General features: G+C 33.1%; 1 protein-coding gene across 6 annotated transcripts in view; it reads right to left on the bottom strand.

Moving 5' to 3' along the window:
* Rab3gap1 (RAB3 GTPase activating protein catalytic subunit 1) overlaps positions 1-24,171 on the bottom strand; it is an 86,115-nt gene that overhangs the window by 28,859 nt on the left and 33,085 nt on the right. For 5 of the 6 annotated variants that reach the window (XM_078017303.1, XM_078017304.1, XM_021721377.3 and 2 more), the window contains exons 6-11: positions 16,004-16,123; positions 13,701-13,866; positions 7,817-7,916; positions 4,721-4,802; positions 3,432-3,500; positions 1,819-1,892 (exon numbers count right to left, since the gene is read on the bottom strand). In XM_078017303.1, coding sequence (XP_077873429.1) covers positions 1,819-1,892; positions 3,432-3,500; positions 4,721-4,802; positions 7,817-7,916; positions 13,701-13,866; positions 16,004-16,123 — 611 coding nt within the window. The remainder of the gene's footprint in view (positions 1-1,818; positions 1,893-3,431; positions 3,501-4,720; positions 4,803-7,816; positions 7,917-13,700; positions 13,867-16,003; positions 16,124-24,171) is intronic. The other variant, XM_078017305.1, reaches the window with a different exon arrangement.

Below are 24,171 nucleotides of genomic sequence, written 5' to 3'. Positions count from 1 at the left end.
GCATGGTGGTACATCCCTGTAATCCCACTGCCTTGGGAGGCTGAAGCAGGAAGATCACAAATTTGAGGACAGCCTCAGCAACTAAATGAGGCTCTAAACAATTTAGTGAGACCCTGAATAGAAAATAAAAAAAGGGCTGGGGATGTGGTAAACTGCCTCTGGGTTCAATCCCCAACGTCCCCAAACAATGATATTTCTAGAGGATTAAGAAATCACGTGGGATAAAAATATTTTCGCTTCTGTTGCATATTAATGATGTTTTATGTGTCCTTTATATAAGATGGTCGAAAGAGGTTTGAAAAATTTTAAAGAGCTGCAATGAGGTATGTTTACACCAAAAATTAAAGCTTAACAACAAGCTTTAATACTAAAATAAGGTATATATCTAAGTTTCAGAATTTATCAACTAGGTCTGAATAAATCTAGAACATTTTCCAGATTTCTTCAGAAGGGTAGAAAAATTTTATTATCTAGTCATAAAAGTTACTTAAAAAGGTAGGATGAAATCATGGAACAGTAATTTGAAATGAGAATACTTTAAATTCTAAGGTCTACTGTAATTATGCAAGTCAGTAGATGAGAAATAATAAAATATAAGGAAATAATTTAGTAAGTAAATTTAATAATAAAATTAATTCAATGATTAAACAATAGAAACCATTTATTGTACTGTTATTATACGACAAGCACTGTGTTACCTGGGATACACACACACACACACACAATCTCATTTGATTCTCCCAATAATCCTATAAATGTGCATTTCTGTTCCCTATTTTATTGATGAGGCTACTGAGACTTAAAAAGATTTAAAAAGTTGGCCAAACTGGTGGGTCCAGGTTGTAAACCTGAGTCTATCTAACTCTGAAACTCTTCATTTCAACTCTAAGTCTCCAAACTCACCACGGGCAAGCAATTTTCTTCACTATTAGTGAAATGACAATTGCTAATTAATATCTGATGAACACCATATGATAAATGATAAAGAGCTCAAAAAAGAATGCTTTAGAGAAATGCATCATAACTGTCATAAATAAATAAATATTTAGTAATTCTATCAGTTGAATGGTAATATATAAGATAATATGTAGTTAAGGCAGCATGACCAAAAAGAAGACATAGAATATTTTTTTTTATTTTTTTTGACACAGAATATTTTTATGTGCACAAATATAAGGGGGAAACTCGGAAAGGTACATGGATGAGCAAGGTTAAGAAGTCTTCACAAAAGAGATGCACCAATAAAAAGAGAAGGAATAGACAATTCCAGACATGAAACCTGAAGAGCAATTACTACTTTTCAAAGTACCCAAACTTATTTTATTTCACTTAATTTTTCAAATAACCCCATGAGGTATAAAAGGTATATTTACAACTCTTTTCCTTTAAAAAAAATACAGGTTTGTAGATGTGATACAATTCTATAAAATTGCAGGCTGTTATCAATGCCCTATCATCATCACACACCACAGGTCCAGAAGGATAACAAAAGACAAAAAGGGATTTACTAACTAGGAGATGCAGACTAAGCCACAGAGAAAGGTAAGGAAATAATATGAAGGCATAAGAAAAATTAAAACAGTGATAAAGTAATGAAAAATTCTGAGGTATAGATGCATTAAAACTGAAAGACAATATAAAAATCCTGCTACTGATGTCAGCAAAGATTTTTTTTCTACATGGTATTAACTGAGAAGGTCATAATGTTAAAACATTTTTTGATAAGTGAAATAAAGTATAAAGAATGTATTCAGTATTCCAAATTTGGAAAATAGGTAGATTGATGGCATTTCAGAAAAGGAACATATTACATCTTACCTAGCAAACACTGAGGATTATCAGCTTTTCGAACTCTAACAGACCAATGCGGTGCTTGAATAGGATCCAAATCACTAAAATGCAAAACAATAAGCAAATCCTAATTATGACAATCTGCAAGAATCATGAAATTATCAAAATACAGTCTAATAAAAATATTCTATAGAAGGAAAAGCAGTTCATTTTGCTTCTCAACCTTACTGTTATTCAGACTATGGCCATTTGAATAAGTTTTTTTAAAGTAAAATCTTAATAAATCAAGTTCTTAGACCAAAACAAAAATTCCAATAAATAGAATACCAAAAATCAAAATATTAAAATATATAAAAACGGTTCTGAATAAGCAATTTACACTAATAGCCTAATGAGATAAATACTTTTTAAAAAATTTAATTTTTTAGCGTAGTTGGACACAATACTTATTTATTTTTACTTATTTATTTTTATGTGGTGCTTAGGACAGAACCCAGAGCCTTGCAAGTTCTAGGCGAGTGCTTTACCACTAAGCCACAACCCCAGCCCCGAGATAAACACATTTTTAAAAGAATAAAAAAAGGAAGGAGAATAAAACAAGTATGCAGAATTGTATCAACCTGTTTATCATTATCACTGTTCACACACACACACAAAGAGAGAGGTTACAAAAACCTGTACAAAATCAAAAGTACCCTGTTTTCTAAAGTTGATAGGGTGGATCCATCTAATGGCATACTATGCAGCCATAAAAAATTGGCATAAAGGATATAAACTTTAAAAATATAAACATTCAGATATTGTCTAATTTAAATAGTAGCACTGTAGTAGTTTCACTTTTTTTACCACCTAAATAACCTAATTAAGAGCTTGCATATTACTTTGACCATCAGCAAATATACAAATAAATGTACTTCATGAAAACAAAGTGTCCTATCTCTTACTGTTTTGCATCTAAAATGAGAAGATACTAAGACTGCCTCCGTCTTTGGCTACATTCTTCCTGGAGAATATTTGCTATAATTTTCAAATTATTGCACACACAGAAATTAGGGCATGGATGATTTATTATTAAAAACATTTAATGATCAAATATTATTCCCACACATTCTGATGATCATCATCTCTTCAAACTTATGAAATGCTTCTTATAAGAAAAATTCAAAAGAATTATATGCTTAATCTTAAACTTAGAGACATCTTTGCTAAAACACAGTAAGATTCAAGTTCATTATTATCGTTATTTTTTCGGTACCAACTATGGTACCGAACTATGGGGCACTCAACCACTGAGCCACATCTCTAGCCCCATTTTGTATTTTATTTAGAGACAGGGTCTCAATGAGTCGCTTAGAGCTTCGCCATTGCTGGGCTGGCTTTGAACTCGAGATCTCCTCCCTAAGCCTCCTGAGCCACTGGGATTATAGGCATGCGCCACTATGCCTGGCTTCATTATTCTTAATTTAAGGAAAATCAGCAACATAAAATGCTTCTCTAATCCATATTAACAGGTCTAAAAAAGCGACTATTAAGAATTTGAAAAACTTCAACTTTATTAGAAACTAGTATAAACAAAAATGGAAAATAACTAACCACTTGGTAGTTGATTTATTCTACTGAAATTTTTAAAATATACTTACGAATAAACATCATTATCCACAATGATTCCTTCAGTCAAATGAGGCCACGTAGTTGCTAAATGGAGTTCACTTAAAATAAAGAAAACATATCAAAAGCTTTGATATTTATAGAAATGTCCTCTGACTCAGCAATCATACTTCTAGAAATAACCAAAGGTATACTTATGTTAAAAGTGATGTTATGTATAATAAACTAAAAACAAATGGTAGCACAATGGTAGCACATCCATATGAAGTTAATATTTTCCAGATATAAAAATCATCTTATATATACAAAATAACCAAAAAGTACACATAACCCAAACATCTACCAACTGATGAATGGTTGTGGTACACAGTATAACCATACAATGGCATATTTATGGCTATAAGAACAACCAAGTACTGATTCAAGCTACAACATAGATGTACCTCAAAAACATCATATTAAGTAAAAGAAGCCAGATATAAAAGGTCACACAATGTATGACTCCATTTATATGAAATATCCAGAATAGGTAAATCCGTAGAGACAGAATAGATTAGTATTTGCTAAGAGCTAGAGTGGGTGAATGGTTGAAGAGCAGATGATAACTAAATTTTTTTTTAAATTTTGTGATAATGAAAATATTCTGATTAATCAGTGATAACAGTTGCAAAATTCTTATAGATATCAAAAACACTTTAAAATGATGAATTAAAAAAATTTTATCTGTAGATGGACACACCTTTATTTTATTATTATTATTATTTTTTTTGTGTGTGTGTGTGTGTGTGGTGTTGAAGATTGAACCCAGGGCCTCACATATGCTAGGCAAGTACTCTACCACTGAGCTACAAACCACAACCCCTAAAATGATGAATTAAAATTCATCATTTGGTGAATTTGGTAGGTGAATTCTCTCTCAATTTTGAAAAATCATGTTATAGTCAGGAGTTGGAAATCCTTTTCTACTCTAGAGAGTAAATATTAGCCAGGTACAGTCTCCAGTATGTTCTTTTGACTTTTTTCCCTTTATATCTCTTAAAAATACCAGGGGCTGGAGATATAGCTCAGTTGGTAGACTGCTTGCCTTGCATGCACAGGGCCCTGGGTTCAATCCTTAGCATCACTAGAAAAAAAAAAAAAACAAAACAGAAAGTTTTCATGTAATATTATCAATTAAAGAAAACAGGGGTAGTTCCCAATTTCCAGTACTATATTAATTCCAGAAGGCTACAATATCATAAAGCATGGTAAAATTAATACCAATATAAATTTAAAAATAATTCAAATTACAATAATTCAAATTATAATCTGAAATTCTCACCTAATAGGATCTTCACAGGCACCAAATGGTAACTTGCCAAACTCCAGGCCTCCAACTTCTCCTCCTACAAGTGCATCTATATCTAAACAAAATAAGTATTTTCCCTTATTTGGCAAAAAATAGAGTAACAATGATTTAATCTAGTTAGGCTAAGCCCTTTGGAAGAAGCCTTTTGACAGCTTTAAAAGTACCTATAAAAGAATACACAGAATATGTTGTTTGCAAGTTAAAGCATGTTACAACACATACAGTCAAGTATTAAAGAATCTCCCTGAGAACAAGTAAAAAGATACACTTATTTCCTATTCAGTGTTTCATTCAATCCATGCATTCTCAATTTTGCCCATTTGAAATATTCTTTAACTATTACTCAAGAGAATATTATTCCTATACTCTTTTACACATTCTAAGAATGCGATTTACATAATCTAAAAAGATTATCTGAGTATTAAAAAATGTAATCACCAAAGTACATTTGTCAGTTTTGTTATCAATAATTTCTGAATAAGAAATTAGCAAACCTGTCATTATTAACAAAATATTTTGGTTGACAGAAATATTTGAAGTTCAGAAAAGAACCTTCTTCCCACTATGAATGCTCCTTGACACTGGGGAAAACTGAGGGTAAATCACCCTTCTCAGTTCTGTTCCTCCTGAAGAACTAATAAATGCTTCTTTAAAAGACATTAATATGGGCCTGGGGCTGTAGCTCAGTGGCTGAGCGCTCGCCTCACATGCGTGAGGCACTGGGTTTGATCCTCAGCACCACATACAAAAATAAATAAATAAAACAGATTTTTTTTTTAAAAAAAGACATTAAAAGGATTTAATTCTCTTTGAAATAACGCAGGTGATGGTTTTTCATTATTTACATTACACTACAAATTCCTAAATTAAAGTCTTTGATTGAGTTATGAACACTTCCCAGATTTGCTTAATTTATCTTTGACAATTTCTATACCCTAAATTACTAAAAATTAGTCATTAATATGGTTTAATTACTTGCTTCAGTACATTTTTTTAAGCCAATTCATTCCATTTTTCCCAACTAAAGAATGCTTACAATAATACAAATCACAATGACTAGCTTTATTGTAAGATATGAATTTTTAAGAGCTTCAAAATTATAAAAAGAAAAAAAGTGACAAGAAGCATTTTTATAAACTAGTGAGTTAAAAATATTACTAAAATATAACTGCACGAAAGTATTAACCAAATTACAGATTGAGAGTAAAAAAATACAAGGGAATTTGAGTTTGACTAGTGGGTCAATGCAAACTTTATGATCTTGTGACCATAAGACATTAGGTTATTAACTCACTGTTCTTGACAACCTCTAAGAAACATAATTCCATAATTAAATGAGAATTATATAAAACATTATATAAAATGCCAAGCGCAGCATCTAGCCCACATTACATGTCAGCCTTCCCCTTAGAAAGTAAATATTAAGAATTTATATGGCCTTTAATCCTCTGAGGGAGATTATTATTTTTATTCCCAATTTTAAAAATTTTGGCAACAGAATATTAACAAAGACCTTACTGAATCAGAATTATAATGCTAAGATTTTAGCCCTTGGACTTCTTAGATCAGCATCAGATACACCACCTCCCCAAAACTTTGTCTTTTTCCAGCAAGATGCAAGTGTCTGTGTGTATGTGCCAGTGTGCAAACGCATGCAGGCACTAGAGAATAAATTCAGGTTCTTGTACATGCATGCCAAGCACACACTCCACCACTGAGATACGCCCCTCCCCCCCAGCCTCTACCTTGGGAAATCTTTAAAAATGCTTAATAACAGAATGACCTTGGAAAAAAAGGGAAAGGAAAGCTGGAACGGAAACTTCCATCAAGCAATTGACTACAATTTGTCCAGTGGGTATTGTCTGGGAACTAAAATTACCAACATACACAGTTGGTAATTTAGTCTTAAGTAATTAGTCTTAAGACTAATATAATTCTAAAGCTTAGCTTTTATTTCCCTTTGCTATAGTTTAGATGCAGTTCTTTCACATTATCCCTATCAAATATTACTTTTATTCCTATAAGTAACCAACTACTTGAGAAAACAATAAACAGGAAAGAATATTATTTCTCTTTGGGGAAAGCAGACTGAAAAATGTTTTTAAGCTAGTGAAGACGTTATGATTACTTATAAGTTTATATTAAATTTTTTATTAGATGAGCTTGAATATAATTAAACTCAGATGAAATACATACCCAGGAATCAAAGACTAACTTCATTAAGATGTATGTCCATCAGGCTGAGCTTTGCTAACACTTAGACAATGTCTTATTTATATTTGTATCATTGATACAGCTTGGCCTATTAAAGGCTAATAATGAATGATTATTGAGTGAATTAACTTCATCAATGAGTAAGCAAGTTGACTGATTATATTTTTATAAAATGCAAGTAAAATTTTATTTTCCTCACAAATGTGTGTATATACATACATATTTTTCTTCTCTCCTTTCTTTATTTAGCACTCTTCAAACTATACTCTTTAAGGTTTTCTGCCTGCTGGTTTACAAGGATGGTTTCTCTCATTATACTCTAAAACAGACATTTTTAAAAATCATTCACTACACAGTAATTAACAGCACATGGGGTGCTTTATAAATAACAGCTTTTGAAGACAAACTGTCAAATACAGAGTAATGCTAACTAGAAAATCTATAGAGCATTAAAAGAAAAAAATTATTGAAAGAAAAAAATCATAAAAGCAATGAAATCAGCAATATTTAAAATTAATTACAAGCCAGGTACAATGGTACACGCTTATTATCTCAGTGACTCTGGTGGCTAAGGCAACAGGATCGCTAGTTCAAGGCCAATCTTGGCAACTTAGTGAGGCCCTAAGCAAATCAGCCAGACCCTGTCTCAACATAAAAATAAATAAATTAATTAATTAAATAGAAAGGGCTAAGAATGTAGTAAAATGTCCATAGGTTCAATCCCCAGTACAAAAAAAAAAATTACAAATATTTCCATGTAAAACACTGGAAGCATTGTTAAGTAATTTTAATTTTTGAATATATTTTCTTTTCCATTTATATTCAATAATTTAATACAGTTCTAAATGAACTCACCTGGAGGTTGCTGAGGCCAAAAGTATTGCTGCCAATCCTGAAGCACATAGGTAAATCGAATAGCAATACTAACTGGAGGCAATGGAGTTAAAGGACATCCCTAGGAGATACATGAAAAGACAATACTGTGTCAATGATGAGGCCCTTCAACATCAAAATTTCAAACTTATGGAATGGCTAAAATACTGCCTTTTGGAAACCAGTATTTTCAGCATATAGTATTAAACAATAGTGTGCATAATCCAGTTGTTAAAATGAAAAAGTAAATCACTGAAGTTATTAGACCAAAGGTGCAGAATTTAGGAAATCAAGAAAGAAGACTCCCCTTTCAGGTCTCCATCTTCCTCCGGAGAAAAGTCTTTTCTGCTGTCCTTTAATAAAGCCTTCTACTTTCCACTCTCAAAAAAAAAAAAAAAAAAAAAAGGGAAGGAAGACCCTAATGTAAGGAACAGTACTGGCAAATGTTAGACCCGGTTTAAAAAAAAAAAAAAAAGGAAAAGGAAACTCTGCAAAGAATCACTGTATAGGGGCTGGGGTTGTGGCTCAGTGGTACAGAGTTGGCCTAGTATATGCAAGGCCCTGGGTTCGATCCTCAGCACCACATAAAAATAAATAAAATAAAGGTATCGTGCCCAACTACAACTAAAATAAATAAATAAATAATTTTATTTTATTATTTATAATGAATCACTGTATATTTGTTCACATATTTGTGTATACAAGGATTTCTACAATTTTTTCATACTGCTTCCACAAATATTTTCATTTGATGAAAAGGCTGTGTAGCTATAAAAAAGAGGGGGAATGCTTTAATGTGGGGGTACACCTATAGTCTCAGCTATTCAAGATCCTTAGGCAGGAAGATTGCTCAAGTCCAGTAGTTTGAGGCCCATCTAGGACTCAATGAGAACCCATCTCAAAACACACATACACAACACACTAGGTTTTTTTTTTTTTTTAAGCCAGAGAACAAATTACTTTAAAATAAAGTTGTTTACACTTCTACCAGGAAAGGATATTAAGCAAAATGATCTTTCAAAATACCTTTTACAGTTTTTTACTATTCATTTCACATACTGACTGGGGGGGTGATCTGTTTTTTAAATAAGGTAAAACTATTAAAAAGTGTTAGGTTTGGGGAGATAATGTCTTTCTTTTAAATGAGAATAAACACAAATTAAAGCCAGTCTGGAACATTTTGCCAGAATTTTAGACTAAAACAAACTAATAGATATTTATGCAAAATTGATAGGTCAATGAATCAGTTAATAAGATTTAGATTTATCTTTAATTCACTAAAAATCATAAAAATTAATACTATCTATTAATTTTTATAGAAAATTAATACTATCTATTAATACTATCCATGATCTCAGCTTCCTTTCATAATGTTTAACATACATTAGTAGAACTGGACTTAAATGGGTATAGCAATCACTGAGGGATCTTGTGAAAATACAGATGGAATACCTTTCTCAATATCTAAGTAGTTTACAAGTGCTGCTAATTTTTCTGGTCTGGAGATTTTAAGTTAAGTAGCAAAGTAAAAAGTGACATTTAGCTCAGCAGCAGCATCTACAGTCACAGGTAGCTTTAACTGAATACAAGCTCATTCTTAAGTCACAATATAAGGTATCTACCCCCACTCCCCCCCAAAAAAAAAAAACCCCAAAAAAACCCGAATCCAATTTTAAGCTGCTGTGTCCTAGACAAGCAGGGTAAGATGTCATCTTTTTAGTCAGGCCCAGATATCAAATGAACTTTGACCCACAATTGTTGGGACAAGTGCATGGAGTACTGCATACATGGCATATGTTAAGGATGTCTAAGTGGCAGGCCGCTCCCCTCATGCTAGGCATGTGGGCGCCAGGCCGCTTAGCCTGTAGGCACAGCCCTGGGTGTGAGGCCATGTGTTGCAGTCCCTGTGCTTCCTCCAAGGCCCACTCCTTGACTGGTCGATGCAATGGCAGTTAGTAGAAATTGCATTGGTGGCTGCCAGTAATCTGCTTAGCTGCTGCCAGCGTCTATATACATGGTAACTGCACAATAAAATCAGACCTGCTTCCTGCTTAGTCTCCAAAGGTCTTGATTATCAAATATACAGTCACACTCTGACCTACCTGGTTCCGTGGACCTCCTCACTGGACGAGAGAGCCCAAGCACATAATAAAGTATAATTTGTCTAGAAACCATAACAACGTCACTTTGATAAATAACCTTTGCTCCAGTCACAAAACAATGTGGACAAATATAGAGAGGTATTAGCAAAGAAACAGCCAGGAATAGACATGACATAAATGTCTTTGTGGACTCTAGAAAAGGTACAAAAACCCAAGGGGATAGTGGGGTTCAAAGAACAAGCCTACTGAGCTAGAGGTATAAAAGACGACGACAGCATAAGATAACAGACTGCATTGATGCAAGGAACCAAACGACTCTAACCAGAATAAGAGCATTGCATGCCTCTTTGCTTAAGTCAGAGACTAGGCAGGGTATTCCTACTTGGCACTGTGGCTTTATTAGAAGCTACGGACCTTCTCTGTGTGTGTTTGTGTGTGGAGGGGGAGTGGATTACTGTGTGAGAGAGGGAAAAGTCACTTTCACACATGAACAAACAATAGAAGATTCTAATGCTATATATGAAATGCACCCAACATCACTACAGAGCAAGAGACTCCAAACACCACTTTTGTTCCTAAATGTACTATGTAGGTAGGCAACAACCAATAAGATCATCAGATGGATATGAGTGAAAGTAAAAAAAAATTAAATAAAACATTCAAAATGAGTCTACAAAATGTCCCCAGAAATAGGGCAAAAAAATTGAAGTTTTAAGAGACAACTATTCAAATCAACAATCATGTTATAAAACTGTGAAATATGAGGAAATCTACAAGTACTAAGTATTTAAGTTGAAAAAGATTTGAGTTTTTAATATCTAGAGTGTGGTAGAAGAGGATTAAAACTTGCCTTTATATGACTACAATAGAAAAACTGGGTCCCTCAAAAAGAAACCTTTTCTAAGAATTAGATCTTTGTGAAATGAAATAAACTGCCAATGAAGATGACTGCCCTGGGGCATGTAAGTAGATGTTAAAAAGCAGTGGGTTTTTTGGTTTTTTTAAATGGTACTCAGGATTGAACCCAGGCCTTATGCATTCGAACTAAGCAAGCGTTCTATAATTGATCTACATCTCCAACCTGAAAAATACTTTTCATAAAGACAGTTTTATAAAGATAGTAAAAAAAAAAAAAGTCACATACAGAGTAGCTTTAACTGTATAGAAAACTTCAAAGTACTCAAACCAGGTGTCAATTATTTTAAGCTCCATTCCTCTCAATTTTTTTTCCCCCTGTGGTGCTGAGGATTGAACCCACCGCCTTATACATTTCAGGCAAGCACTCTACCAACTGAGCTAAATTCCCAGTCTCAAATCAATTTAAAAATATATATATAATATATTATATATATATATATATATTAGTTATAACATGGACACAATACATTTATTTATCTATCTATCTATCTATCTATTTATTTATTTATTTATTATTTTTTATTTATGTGGTGCTGAGGATCGAACCCAGGGCCTCCACAAGTGTTCAAGTGTTCTACTGCTGAGCCACAGCCACAGCCCTCAAATTAATTTTGAGAAAGATTTCATATCAGAAGAGTGAATTTGGTTAAAATTCGGACAGATGATGTGACAACTAATTAGGAACACTTCTGAAAGTACAATCAGCAAATAGTCAAAATCTGAGTCATGCTCCCCAGATCAAGGTACTCCCTATAACAAAATTAAAAAGTTGAACTATATAAAGGGGTGACAAAAAAGACCTGAAAGTAATGTTCATTAATGCTTTCTTAAGAGGAAGGAATAAAGTAATATTTGCATCAGACCAGAAATTTGACTTTAAAAGTTTAAATATAACTAAAGATATCTGATGAAAGAAAGGGAAAACTGGGAGTTGAAATTAATGTATACTTCACTTTCCAAAAAATTTTCCAAAATAATCCAGACAGAATTCAGCAGTATTATATACTTCAGAGCCCAGAAAGTTTTTAAAAACAAAATTACACACATATCTGACATGCTCCAAAATATATGTTGCTATGATAATTTTTTTGGAGATAATCACAAGAAACTAACAGTAGTTCTTTTGAAGAGAGGGGAGAGGGTAAAAGGAAGTTTTACTTAAGTTTCCTAACTTGGTACATACATTACATATTTTTAGATTACATTACATTTTAGATGGTGTAATCATACCACTACACTAAAAACACATTTTTCTTTTCTTTCTTTTTTTGGGGGAGTGTGTGTGTATGTGTGTAGGGCCTCATGCATGCTAGGTAAGTTCTAACACTGACCACATCTCCAGCTCAAATTCTAAATGTCTTTCTAACAAACAATAATTGCTAAAAGAAATTCCAGTAATCTTTTCACATTTTTTTCCTTTAAAAAATTTGAGAACCTTCAAAAAAGCAATATAATGAACACCATATGACTTTCACCAAGTTTTTCAATTATTAACACATATGCATGTGTGGTTTTTTTTTTTTGGCTGAAACTTTTTAAAGTAAAGCCGTAAGGCATCATGACAGTTCATCCCCAAACACTTCAATAATTCCTAAGAACAAGAACATTATCCTACATAAACATAACCCAGCACACTCAAGAACTCAAGAAGTTTAACATTGATACTGTTTTCTAGTAGACTGTGTTGATTTTAAAATTGTCTCAATTATCCCAAATCAGGTCCTTAATGACTATGTTATTTTGATCAAGTATCCAGTCAAGAATCATGCATTGCATTTAGCTGTCATGCATCATTAATTTTTTTTAATATTTATTTTTTAGGTGTAAATGGACACAACACGATGCCTTTAATTTTTATGTGATGCTGAGGATCAAACCCGGGTCCCATCCATGCTAGGCGAGTGCTCCACCGCTGAGCAACAATCCCAGCCCCATCATTAATTTTTAAACAGCTCTCAGCTTTTATTTTGCCTACCACTGACATTTTAGGGCTCGCTTCAAAATATGTCATGGTTTCCTCATTCAATTAATGGTAAACATTTTGGCAAGAATGCAACACAGGGGGCTGGGGTTGTGGCTCAGTGGTAGTGCATTCCCCTAGCATGAGTGGGGCCCCGGGTTCGATCGTCGGCGCCATATAAAAAACAAATAAAATGGAGGTAATGTGTCCAACTACAACTAAAAAATAAATTTTTTTTTTAAAAAAGAGAATGCGACACAGGTTATGATGTATGCTGTTCAGTGTTATGTCAGGAAACACATATTAGTTTGTTGTTTTAATTAATTTTTTAACATACATAAAACATTATTGATGTCAATTTGTTAATCAAATTTGATCACTTATATGAGATGGTGTCAACTTTTAACCCTCAAAATCCTAATTTTTTCCCCAAAGCAGCATATGCAACTCCTCGATATTTCTGTGACAGTGCTTTTATAGAACACGAAAGATATTCAGCACATCCCAGTTAGCCCTGCAGGTCTCAGTCATAGAATATAGAAGAGATTAAACCAAAAAATCAAATCACGACTTGAAAAAAATAATTCAGAACTCAAAGGAAGCACTCATAGTCAATGCCCCAAACAAACAGCCACCTGAAGCCACTTAGCTGGGAAGACTGTCAACAACACTTAGAGGACAAGGAGTGAAACACAGGCAATAAATATTAACAGTCTGAACAAACAAAATTAGTTCCTAATTGGGCATTTTATTTATTTAAACATACTCTAGTTTTCTTCTAATCAATTACATTATTGATAGTGTAGAGAAATGTTTCTATAAGTTCAAATTACTACCACTTTTATCTGGCTCTGAAGTAAGACAGACAACATCAATGCCAACTTACAATCTTTGATTTGAAGATATCCAGTAAACCTGATAAATGAGTGTACTGATTTGGTACTTTTCGAAGATGAACCATTTCAAAATCAGTTCGGATACCAGGACCTTGACATTCTCCAACATACATTCTTCGCCATTTATGATGAATTTGCACAAAGAGTGGTACTTGACTGCAGGTGATTAAATAGGAATAAAATACAAGTTCATTAAACATTGAATAACTCCTAAACCTTAAAATTTTTCCTGTGTCATTTTAATCTCAAATATTTAAAAGTAGATTCTCATTTACCACTAAGATACTTATAGTTCCTGTTCTCTTTATGCTAATAAAATGGAAACTATCTTCTAGTGGTACTTGAGTCTGAAACTTTTCTGTTTAAAAATGGGTAAAAGTCATAAAAACCAGCATGAAAAATTTCTTGAGTAACAGCAATTGTATCATATTAGTCTTTCCAATTTCATATTAAAACCTGATTTACAAGTATTAAACGATTCAAATTAAATCAACTTTGTGATAAATATTTCTCACTATCATGTAGAGTTGATCCTCATCATTCAGATTTCAATAATTGCAAAGTTGCCTACTTACTAAATTTATTTGTAACTCCAAAATCAATACTCACAGAAAATTTATAGACATATGCTGAACTCCAAAATTTTTAGTCACCTAACAATGCATATTCTCAGCTGAATTTAAGTTAATGTTCTGCCTTCTTGTTTAAACTGACTGCAAACAAGTATCCTTTTCATGATCTATTTAGTATCATGTGTGTGTTTGTTGATGATTTCAAATCTTTAAAATCCAAGCATAGTTCTGGAGGTATAGTGTTCCTAAGTACAAGAAAATTGTGATATGTATATGTCTATTTTTTTTTTAGTTGTAGACGGACACAATACCTTTATTTTATTTATTTTTATTAGTGCTGAAGATCTAACCCAGTGCCTCATATGTGCTAGGCAAGTGCTCTACCACTGAGCTACAACCCCAGCTCAGTGATATGTCATATAGACAGAATCACGTGTTAGGCAAGTTTCATTCTGGATGAGAATATAGGGATATTGGCTGTGAGTTCAATCCTACTAAATCAATAATTTGTATTATAACAAAACAATTTACAATAGCTAAGCTGTGGAACCAAACTAGATGCCCTTCAACAGATAAACAGATATAGAAATTAGGATATATATATACACAATGGAATTTTCCTCAGGCATAAAGAAGAATGACTTTTTGACATTTTCTAGGAAATGGATCTGGAGACTATCATGCTAAGTGAAATAAGCCAATATTAAAAACCAAAGGTCAAGTGTTTTTGCTGATATGTGGAAGCTAAACCACAATAAAATAGGGTGGGTAGAAAAGTTTAATAGACTAGATGAAGGGGAATGATGGGAAGGAGGGAATAGGAATAGAAAAGATAGCAGAATGAATCTGATGGAATTTTCTTATGTACATCTATGAAAATATCTAAGTGAATCTCACCAAGAATGGGCTTCTAATTAGAGTAAGATATAATCCCTTCTTATATAATTTTATCAAAATGGATTCTACTGTCATGTATAACTAAAAAGAATGAATTAAAAAAATAAACAGAAAAAAACATAAAACAAGGTATTTCTCCCAGGAGCAATGGTTCAGGTTTTAATAATTCAGTGTGATTACTTTATAAACATAACTACCTTGAATAATAAGAACAGGCTATATAAATACATTCCCAAGTTAATATTGCTACGTTAGTAAATATTTTAGTCGTTCCTTTCATTTAGAAAAGTCTAGATTATTCCTGTAGGGTATACTATGAATTATATACACTCTAATACATTTTTTTCTAGCAAGTTTACATTTTGAATCTTGTAGTATATTTGATATGCAAATGAAATACAATTAAGCAAGTTCCATGTTGTTAAATACTTCCATTTAAGAATAGAGTCTAAAAGCACTTAAAAATAAGTTTCTGAAAAGTTACTCCAAAACTTGTCTCAATTTATCCTCAAAATTTAAAATTAGATACTGAAGTACAATTTAATAAACTAAATTTGTGAAAGCAAAGCAAAAAACTAACATAATTTATTCTTCATTTCAAGTATGTGTTGAATACTTTAATATAATTCCCTTTAGAAATGAACTTTAAGAAGGTCTTATTAATTCTGTCCTTATATACCAAATTCCATTAAAACAATATGTAAGTATATATACTAGTTTTCTATTTTTAATAAAAAAAGTATCATTTAGTCATTTATCTTCATAAATTATCACTAAAAATAGTTTTTAGCTTATTGTCTAGGTTTATCAAAATGTTCACCTACCAGCCAGTGTTTCCCAAAGCAATAGAAACAGAACTCAGAAGAAGGTTGCACTTAGATTCACTGAGAACTGCATCACTGTGTGCAGCAGGAGCAATCACCACAAACTCACGTAGGCCATACCTCAAAGAAACAAACACTGCATTAAGTAGAAAATTTCAAAATACAAAAATCTATTAACTGAAAAACATACAAAATTCTCCCTATAGGGAACTGAAGTCAGATTTGTACTAAAGCTACCCACCTCACTTCTACCCACCCACCCGGGGCAATTGAATCTGAATTTTCTTTAAGAAGCACTTTCATCATCTATCTACTAATCCTATATTTTTACAAATTAGAAGCAATTTGCTAGAATCACAAAGATCATTAAATAACATTTTTGTCTTAGTTTACAACATAAAAGAAGAAAGCAAGCAATGAAATCTTGCTTTAAATAACTGACAACTGTGTCCATCAATGTGGAAAGAAAATAATTATCAGCTATGATGTACATGTGCTGTCTAAAAATGAGAACACAGTTACCAAGCATCCTAATTCTTGTATTCTTTTACTTGGTAACACATATTTCCCAGGAGTCACAAAATTATCAGAAAACAGCTTATTCTTGCTATGGCATCCAAATTAACAAAAACATCTTAGTTGCCAAGTCATTTAAAACCACAAATTTACTGTTACACTTTTTTAAAAAAAAATGTAAGGTCAAGTTAGTGACTGGTTTTGCCTACTGAAAATTCATCTCCTAGCCATTCCTCAATGTTTTATCATTTTTTAAATAAATTTAAGAAATTCATTATTTGTTTGCCTGGTTTATTTTAATCTCTGGACATGTAGTTATAAAGGCTTATTTTAATGAATATTTTCCTTTAGAAATACTCCAAAGGGCAGTAAATCAACATTTTTAAAGTCTAATTCATAATCTACTAGATAATACTATGGTTTTCAGATAATTTGAGGGTATCCCTGAGGATTCTTATGTCAGGAGCTTGGTTCACAATGTGATACTGTTGAAAGGTGATAGGACCTTTATGAAGTAGGGCCTACTGGAAGATTCCAAATTGGTCCCTCTTTCCTACTCTGCTTCCTGTCTCTCCGTGTGATCTTTCCCTCTCACATGTGCTCCTACCATTGTAGTACCATCTACTGTAAGGTGATATGGTCTAGGGAACTCTCATTGAACTGGCATTATGCTGCTTGGACTTTCAATCCCCAGACCCAGGAGCTAAACAAACCTCTTTATAAGTATCTAGCTCAAGTGTTTATTATAGTAAAGAAAAATGGACTAATACAGATGAAAAAACATATTTTCATCTTCTCAGTTCACCTCCATCCTCCTACCCCTGACATCAAAATTATGTAGAGGCAGCAATAAATAACTGAAAGAACCCAGAGCTGTGAATTATAAGCTCTATGGGTCTTTAAAAATAGTTTTCATTTCTTCAAATGTCCTTGGAGGAAAACATGCCATCCCAACACTAGTGTGAAACCACTATCAATAGTTTATTGGCATTCTTCCAGAAATAGTCCATCTGCCCACAACCATCCTGTTTCCAAGTAAGATCATACTATACATACATCTGTATCTTCTTTTTAAATTTTTTTTTAGTTGTAGATGGACTCAATTCCTTTATTTTATTTACTTTTTATTTTTATGTGGTACTAAGGATTGAACCCAGTGCCTCATAAGTGCCAGGCAAGCACTCTACCACTGAGCTACAACTCCAGGCCCTGTACCTTCTTTTCATAAAGAAACCAATCCCTTCTTCATTAGTACTTTATTTCTATTTTTATGCTGTTGCAATAACAATGCAGTGGATTATTTCCACAAATATATCTGTATGGAAAGTTGATGGATATAAGAACATTTGCATCTTTAACATTGATCGATACTGCCAAACAGTTATTACTGTTGCTATCCAAACTGAACTTTTTTTTTTTGAAATATGCCTTCTACTCCCTGTGCTTGTTTCCTCTGTTTGTAAGGCCCCCCTGCCCCGCCCCCGCCACACACACACTCTATTGTCACCACTGAATATCCAAATCCAAATCCTTTTTAAAAGATTTTTCTCAAATACTACCCTCTCATCCTTATTATGTGTACTCCCTTCTCTGAATCTTAGTATCTTTTTCCTATTATTATGGTCTTTAAAGTGTCAAGGTAAGCAATTGATTAATTTTCATTCATAGGTCTATCTACTTGAGATCTAAGAGTATACTTGCATCAAATCAACAAACATTAGTAGAGGTGTTTTTTAAAAAAGAAAGCAAAGCCCTTAACAAAAAGCAAACAGCAAGATTTTAAAATGGACAAAGGACTAGAATAGACATTATTCCAAGGAAGATAAAAAAAAATGGCAAATAAGCACATGAAAACATGTTCAACGTCACTAATCACTAGGGGGAATGCAAATCAAAGCCATTGTAAGATACCACTTCACATATATTAGGATGACTATAGTAACAACAACAACAACAACAACAACAACAAAAACCCAGAAAACAAGTGTTGACAATGATAAAGAGAACTGGCAAAATGTAACTTGCACTTTGTTAGTAGAAATATAAAATGGTACAACAGCTGTGGAAAACAATATGACAGCTTATTTTAAAAATTAAACATGAATTATCATTTATTCTAACAATTCCACTTCTGGGTATATATTCAAAAGAATCAAAAGCAGACACTCTCATGCTTGGATTGTTCACAATAGCTAAAACAGAAATGCCCCAAATGCCCATAAACAAATGAATGGATAAACAAAGTGTAATATATCCACCCAATGGAATATTATTTAACCTTAGAACAGAATGAAATTCTGATACATGCTACAACATAATAGAATCATGAAGACATTTTGTTAATGAAATAGGCCAGTCTCAAAGAAGACAAATATTGTATGATTCTAATTTTATGAAGTATCTAAAGGAATCTAGTTCACAGAGATAGAAACAGACTCACAGAATTGTTAATGAATTTTTGACAAAAGTACAAAGGCAATACAATGGAGAAAAATAAGTCTTTTCAACAAAGGGTGCTGAAACAATTGGGCATCCACATGCAAAAAACAATAAATCTGGACGTAGAACTTACATTCTACAAAAAAACTAACTCAAAGTGGATCATAGACTAAAAAGCACAACACAAAACTATAAAACTCCCAGAAGATAACAAAAGAAAATCTAGATGACCTTTCTTTGTCAATGGTTTTTCAGACACAATATTAAAGACAAAAATCCATGAAAGAATCAATAACATGGACTTCAGGAAAATTAAAAATTCTGCTCTGCAGAAGACACTGTTAAGAGAATGAAAAGGCAACCACAGTCAGAGAGGAAATATTTGCAAAAGACATACCAGAAAAGAACTGTTGTCCAAATTATAAAAATTTTTAAAAAGGTCCTCTTTAAAACTAAAACTAAGAATATAGCAGCTCAATTCACAAGAGTCAAACTATGGAACCAACCTAGGTGCCCTTCAACAGATGAATGAGCAAAAAGAAAATGTGGTATACATATACACAACGGAATACTACAGCCATAAAGAAGAATGAAATTATGGCATTTGCTGGTAAATGGATGGAACTGGAGAGTATCATGCTAATTGAAATAAGCCAGTCTCCCCCAAAATCAAAGGCAGAATGTTCTGATATGTGGATGCTAACCCACAAGGGAGGAGAAGATTAGACGTTCACTGGACTAAACAAAGGGGAATGAAGGGAAGGGATGGGGAAGGGGATGGGAATAGGAAAGACATGAATCAGAATCTTTCCTATCCTGAAATATAAATACACAAACAATGTAAATCCACATAATGTACAACCACAATAAGATCCTAATTGAAACAAATTACACTTACTCTATGTCTGTATAATATTTCAAAATATATTCTACTGTCAGGTAAAAGTATTTTAAAAAAAGAATATAGAACTGGGGTTATAGCTCAGTGGCAGGCACTTATTTAGAACATGTGAAGCACTGGGTTTGATCCTTAGCACCACATAAAAGTAAATAAATAAAATAAAGGTACTCTGTTCATCTACAACTAAAAAAATTTTAGTAAAAAACAAACAATTCACTTAAAAATATATCAAAAGCCAGGCACAGTGGCGCATGTCTGTAATCCCAGTAGCTTGGGAGGCTGAGGCAGGAATCGCAAGTTCAAAGCCAGCCTCAGCAAGAGTGAGGCACTAAGAAACTCAGTAAGACCTTGTCTCTAAATAAAATATAAAATAGGGCTGGGGATGTGGCTTAGTGTTTGAGTACCCCTCAGTTAAATCCCTAGTATCCTCCCCCAAAAATAGATCAAAGACTCTAAACAGGCAGCTCCCAAAGAAGATATATAGATAGCAAATAAGCACATAAAAGGATGCTCTACATCATATGTTATGAGGAAAATGCAATTAGAGAAACAATTACACACCTATCAGAATGGTCAGAATCCAGAACTCCCAAATTCCACCAAAATGTTGGTAAGCATGTAGAGCAAAAGGAACTCACTCACTGCTGGTAGAAATGGTACAGCCACTTTGGAAGACAGTTTGGCAATTTCTTACAAAACTACACATTCTTACCAAATGATCATGTTCTTTGGTATCTATCCAAAGGAGCTGAAAACTAAAATACACACATACATACACACACACATACACACAAATCCTCCATCTTACTCTATGCAGTTAAAAGAGGCTGGGCAGCAGCTTGGCTTTGCTTAGAAATTTCTTTTACAAGATATACTACTTTGTCACAAATTATGCCTTCCATAATGTACTAGGGCACAGAAATAATTCTGCAAACTTATTTGCAACTATATAACAAGGATGGTTTTTATTCCAGTTTCTAATCCCTCTTCATAATTTCCATGAGGCCTCATCATGATGGCCTTTGTGTTCTTATTTTTATCAACACTGTTCATGACCACATAAGTAATCTCTAAGAAATTCCAGGCTTTCTCTAGTCTTTTCTGGAGTCCTCATCAGAATCCATTAACATTCTGTTCACCACAATAGAAGCTTTATAGCTTGTTTCTCCAAATTCTTATAGTTTCTACCCATTATGTAATTCCAAAATTACTTCCACATTTTCAGATATATTTTATAGTAATGTTCCACTTCGCCAGAACCAGTTTTCTGTCCAAGTCCACTAGAATACTAGAATACTTGAGACTGATACTTTATAAAGAACAGAGATTTATTTCTCACAATTCTGGATACTGTAAATTCCAAGATCAAGGTGCCAGCATCTGGCAAGGGTATACCACTATGCCACAACAGGAAGAGAGCATCACCTATGATGAGAATGAGGGAGCATTTAAGTCCAAGTCTCTCCTTTTAATAAATCCACTAACGCCACCATAGGAGCCCTACTTTCATGATCTCATCTGACCTTAATTACTTCCCAAAGACCCTAGTTCCAAATAATGATCAATGTATTAATTTGGGGATTGTTTCCAACAAATGAATTTTGGGGGACACAGTTGAACCATAGCACTAGCCCAGCAATTCAAATTTATTAGGAGCTCAGATGTATCCCCACAAGTAAAAATCTCACTATGATACTTTTAAATGAACTGTTTTATATAATAAATTATACATGTATACTAAATTTAAGTATAAACATTCCTTAGTATACTATCCTTCAACAAAGAAAGATAATAACCATTCATTTTTGGTGTTGTTTGAAAATGCATTTTTCCTGCTCCACTAAAGACCCAAAGCAACAACTAAAGATTAACCAATATTGACATCTGTGTTGTTAATCTCACACAGGCAAATCATAGCACCATACTACCTACTTTGAATGCTACCATTTTATAACCTTCAACTTTAGATATATATTCAAAGTCTCTTCAAATAGTACAAAGAATATATGCATAAATACTATTATCAACAAAAATGGTGGTGAAAAGCAATTTTTTAAAAAAAACCTGTCTCTTAGACACAAATACCTAGAGCCTACAAAATTCCTGGGAAGTTGGAGTTATTCAGTAAACAATTCCTGTTTTTAATTGCATCTTGAGTGTTCTTTAAATATTGCAAAATGCATCTTTAACATAATCTGTTCAGGTTAATTCTGGTAAAATCAATCATTTTACAAAATACAGCTACATTTCCTCTCCTTTTTCCTCATGTAATATTAATATTGTCATATGCATTACATGTTATATATATGTAAGAAACCCAAAAATACAGTGCCATAATTATTGCTTAAGGAATCTTATTTTTTTTTAATTAAGAGAATATGTCTTTTGAATGTACATATTTCCAATGCTTTTCCTTCCTGTGGATTCAAGTTACCATCTTTTTCCCTTTAGTACCACCTATAGGCAGGTCTACCTGGAATAAATTCTTGCAGTGTTTAATGACATCAATATTGGATCTTTATTTTTGAAAAAGTGTTTTGCTGTATGTTGAATTCTTGGTTGACAATTTTTTCTTTCAATACTCAGAATATTGCAACACCCTCTAGCCTCTATTGTTTCTGATGGAAACTCAGTTGTATTATCTTTTGGATGTAACAATTTTTCCCTTGCTGCTTAAAATTTTGTCTTTGGGATTCAGCAGGGCCTATACTGTGCCTATGTGTAGTTTTCTTCGTGTTATCCTACTTAGGATTCACTAAGATTTCTGGATTTCTCAAGGAATGTTTTCCATCAAATCTGGGAAGCCATTATGTCTTCTAATTTGCTTTTTCTTCTGGAACTCTCATTACTTGCATGCTTTGGGACACTTAACTCTGACCCACAGATCTTTGAAGTTCATTTTTCTCTACACTTTTTTTTCTTTCTTTTTGGATTGAATAATTTCTGTTCATCTTTCAAGTCTACCAACTTTTTCTCACTCCTACCATCTCATTTGTTTTTCAGCTCAATTGATGAAAGTTTATTTCAGTTATACTTTTTTAAAATATTTTTTTACTCAGAAAATGTTTATGGTAATGACCCTTTGCCCTTCATATAGAATTCAAAACCAAATAAGCTTAAAAAATATATTGTGTATCCATGCATATATGTATGCACACAAATATGTACATAATAAAATACTTATAAGTAGCAATAATAAAATAATCATAAATACTAATAAAGAAAGACAATAATAAGTTCAAAGTTTGGGGAACATGTTAAGGGACTTACACTTTTCAATTCTAGAACTTCCATTTGGTTCTTTATTATAGTTTCTACTTAATAAGGATTCCTATTTGACTCATTATTAGTACATTTTCAATTATTTGAGTATTTTTTTCTTTAATATTTTGAACGTACTTATCATAAATGCTTTAAAATTATTGCTAAATCTAGTATACTGGCCCACTATTGTGAAAATGTATCCTAGGTATGTTACCATAAAGTGATCTTACAAGGCTAAAATCAATTGTCAGCAAGACTGCAGCAAAGGAAGGACCAAGATAACTTCTGCTATCCAGATTACCCCTCCTTCCCCTAAGGAATGTTGATTAGACTATAGGGAGCACAATCTCTTTATTTATGCAGAGAATAAGTAGACCAAGTCAGCAACCAAATGGTTTAACACACCATCAGTGATTTTTTCCTTTCCTTTACTTTGCCCCCACAGGATAGAAGACTGGACAGGTGGGCACTGTAAGTGGGGAGATGTACCTGTTCTTGCTGCCACCCAAGTCTGCTTCATTAATTTTTCCTTGAATAAGACTGGTCTGCTTCTTTCTTCGGTCTGTGCTCTCTCTCTGCTTATGGAGGATGGTTTGCAGTTCCTGGCAGGGAGTTTCCCAAAACCCACCAAAGTCAGTTTCTATTGACTGCTTTTTCCACTGTGGGTCACTCTTTCCAGTTTCACTGCATATTTAGTAATTTGTAGTTGAAAACTATACACTGAGATAACATTTTGTCGCAAAATAAGGTTCTATTTAACATTTCTTAAGTTGTTAGGTTGTTTGTTTGTTTTAATTTCTTTGTATTTAGTAACCTGTCTGGACCTGAACGCAGAAACTGCTTCCCCAACAGGATACAGCCTCCGAGTTCTCTATTCAGTTGTTTTATTCTTATTTTTATATGCTTACATGGGAACTATCCCTTGTTTTTCTAGCTTAGTGGTAAGCCAATAATTGGGACAACACCTGAGCTCATTTTGCTAGTGTGGGTTAAGGAATGCATTCAAAGTCACAATCAGTTTTGATGCTCGGTCTTCTTGGGGCTCGAT

Source organism: Ictidomys tridecemlineatus, chromosome 7 (assembly GCF_052094955.1).
Source record: "Ictidomys tridecemlineatus isolate mIctTri1 chromosome 7, mIctTri1.hap1, whole genome shotgun sequence".
Taxonomy (NCBI): Eukaryota; Metazoa; Chordata; class Mammalia; order Rodentia; family Sciuridae; genus Ictidomys; species Ictidomys tridecemlineatus.
This window is presented reverse-complemented; position numbering and strand designations above follow the sequence as displayed.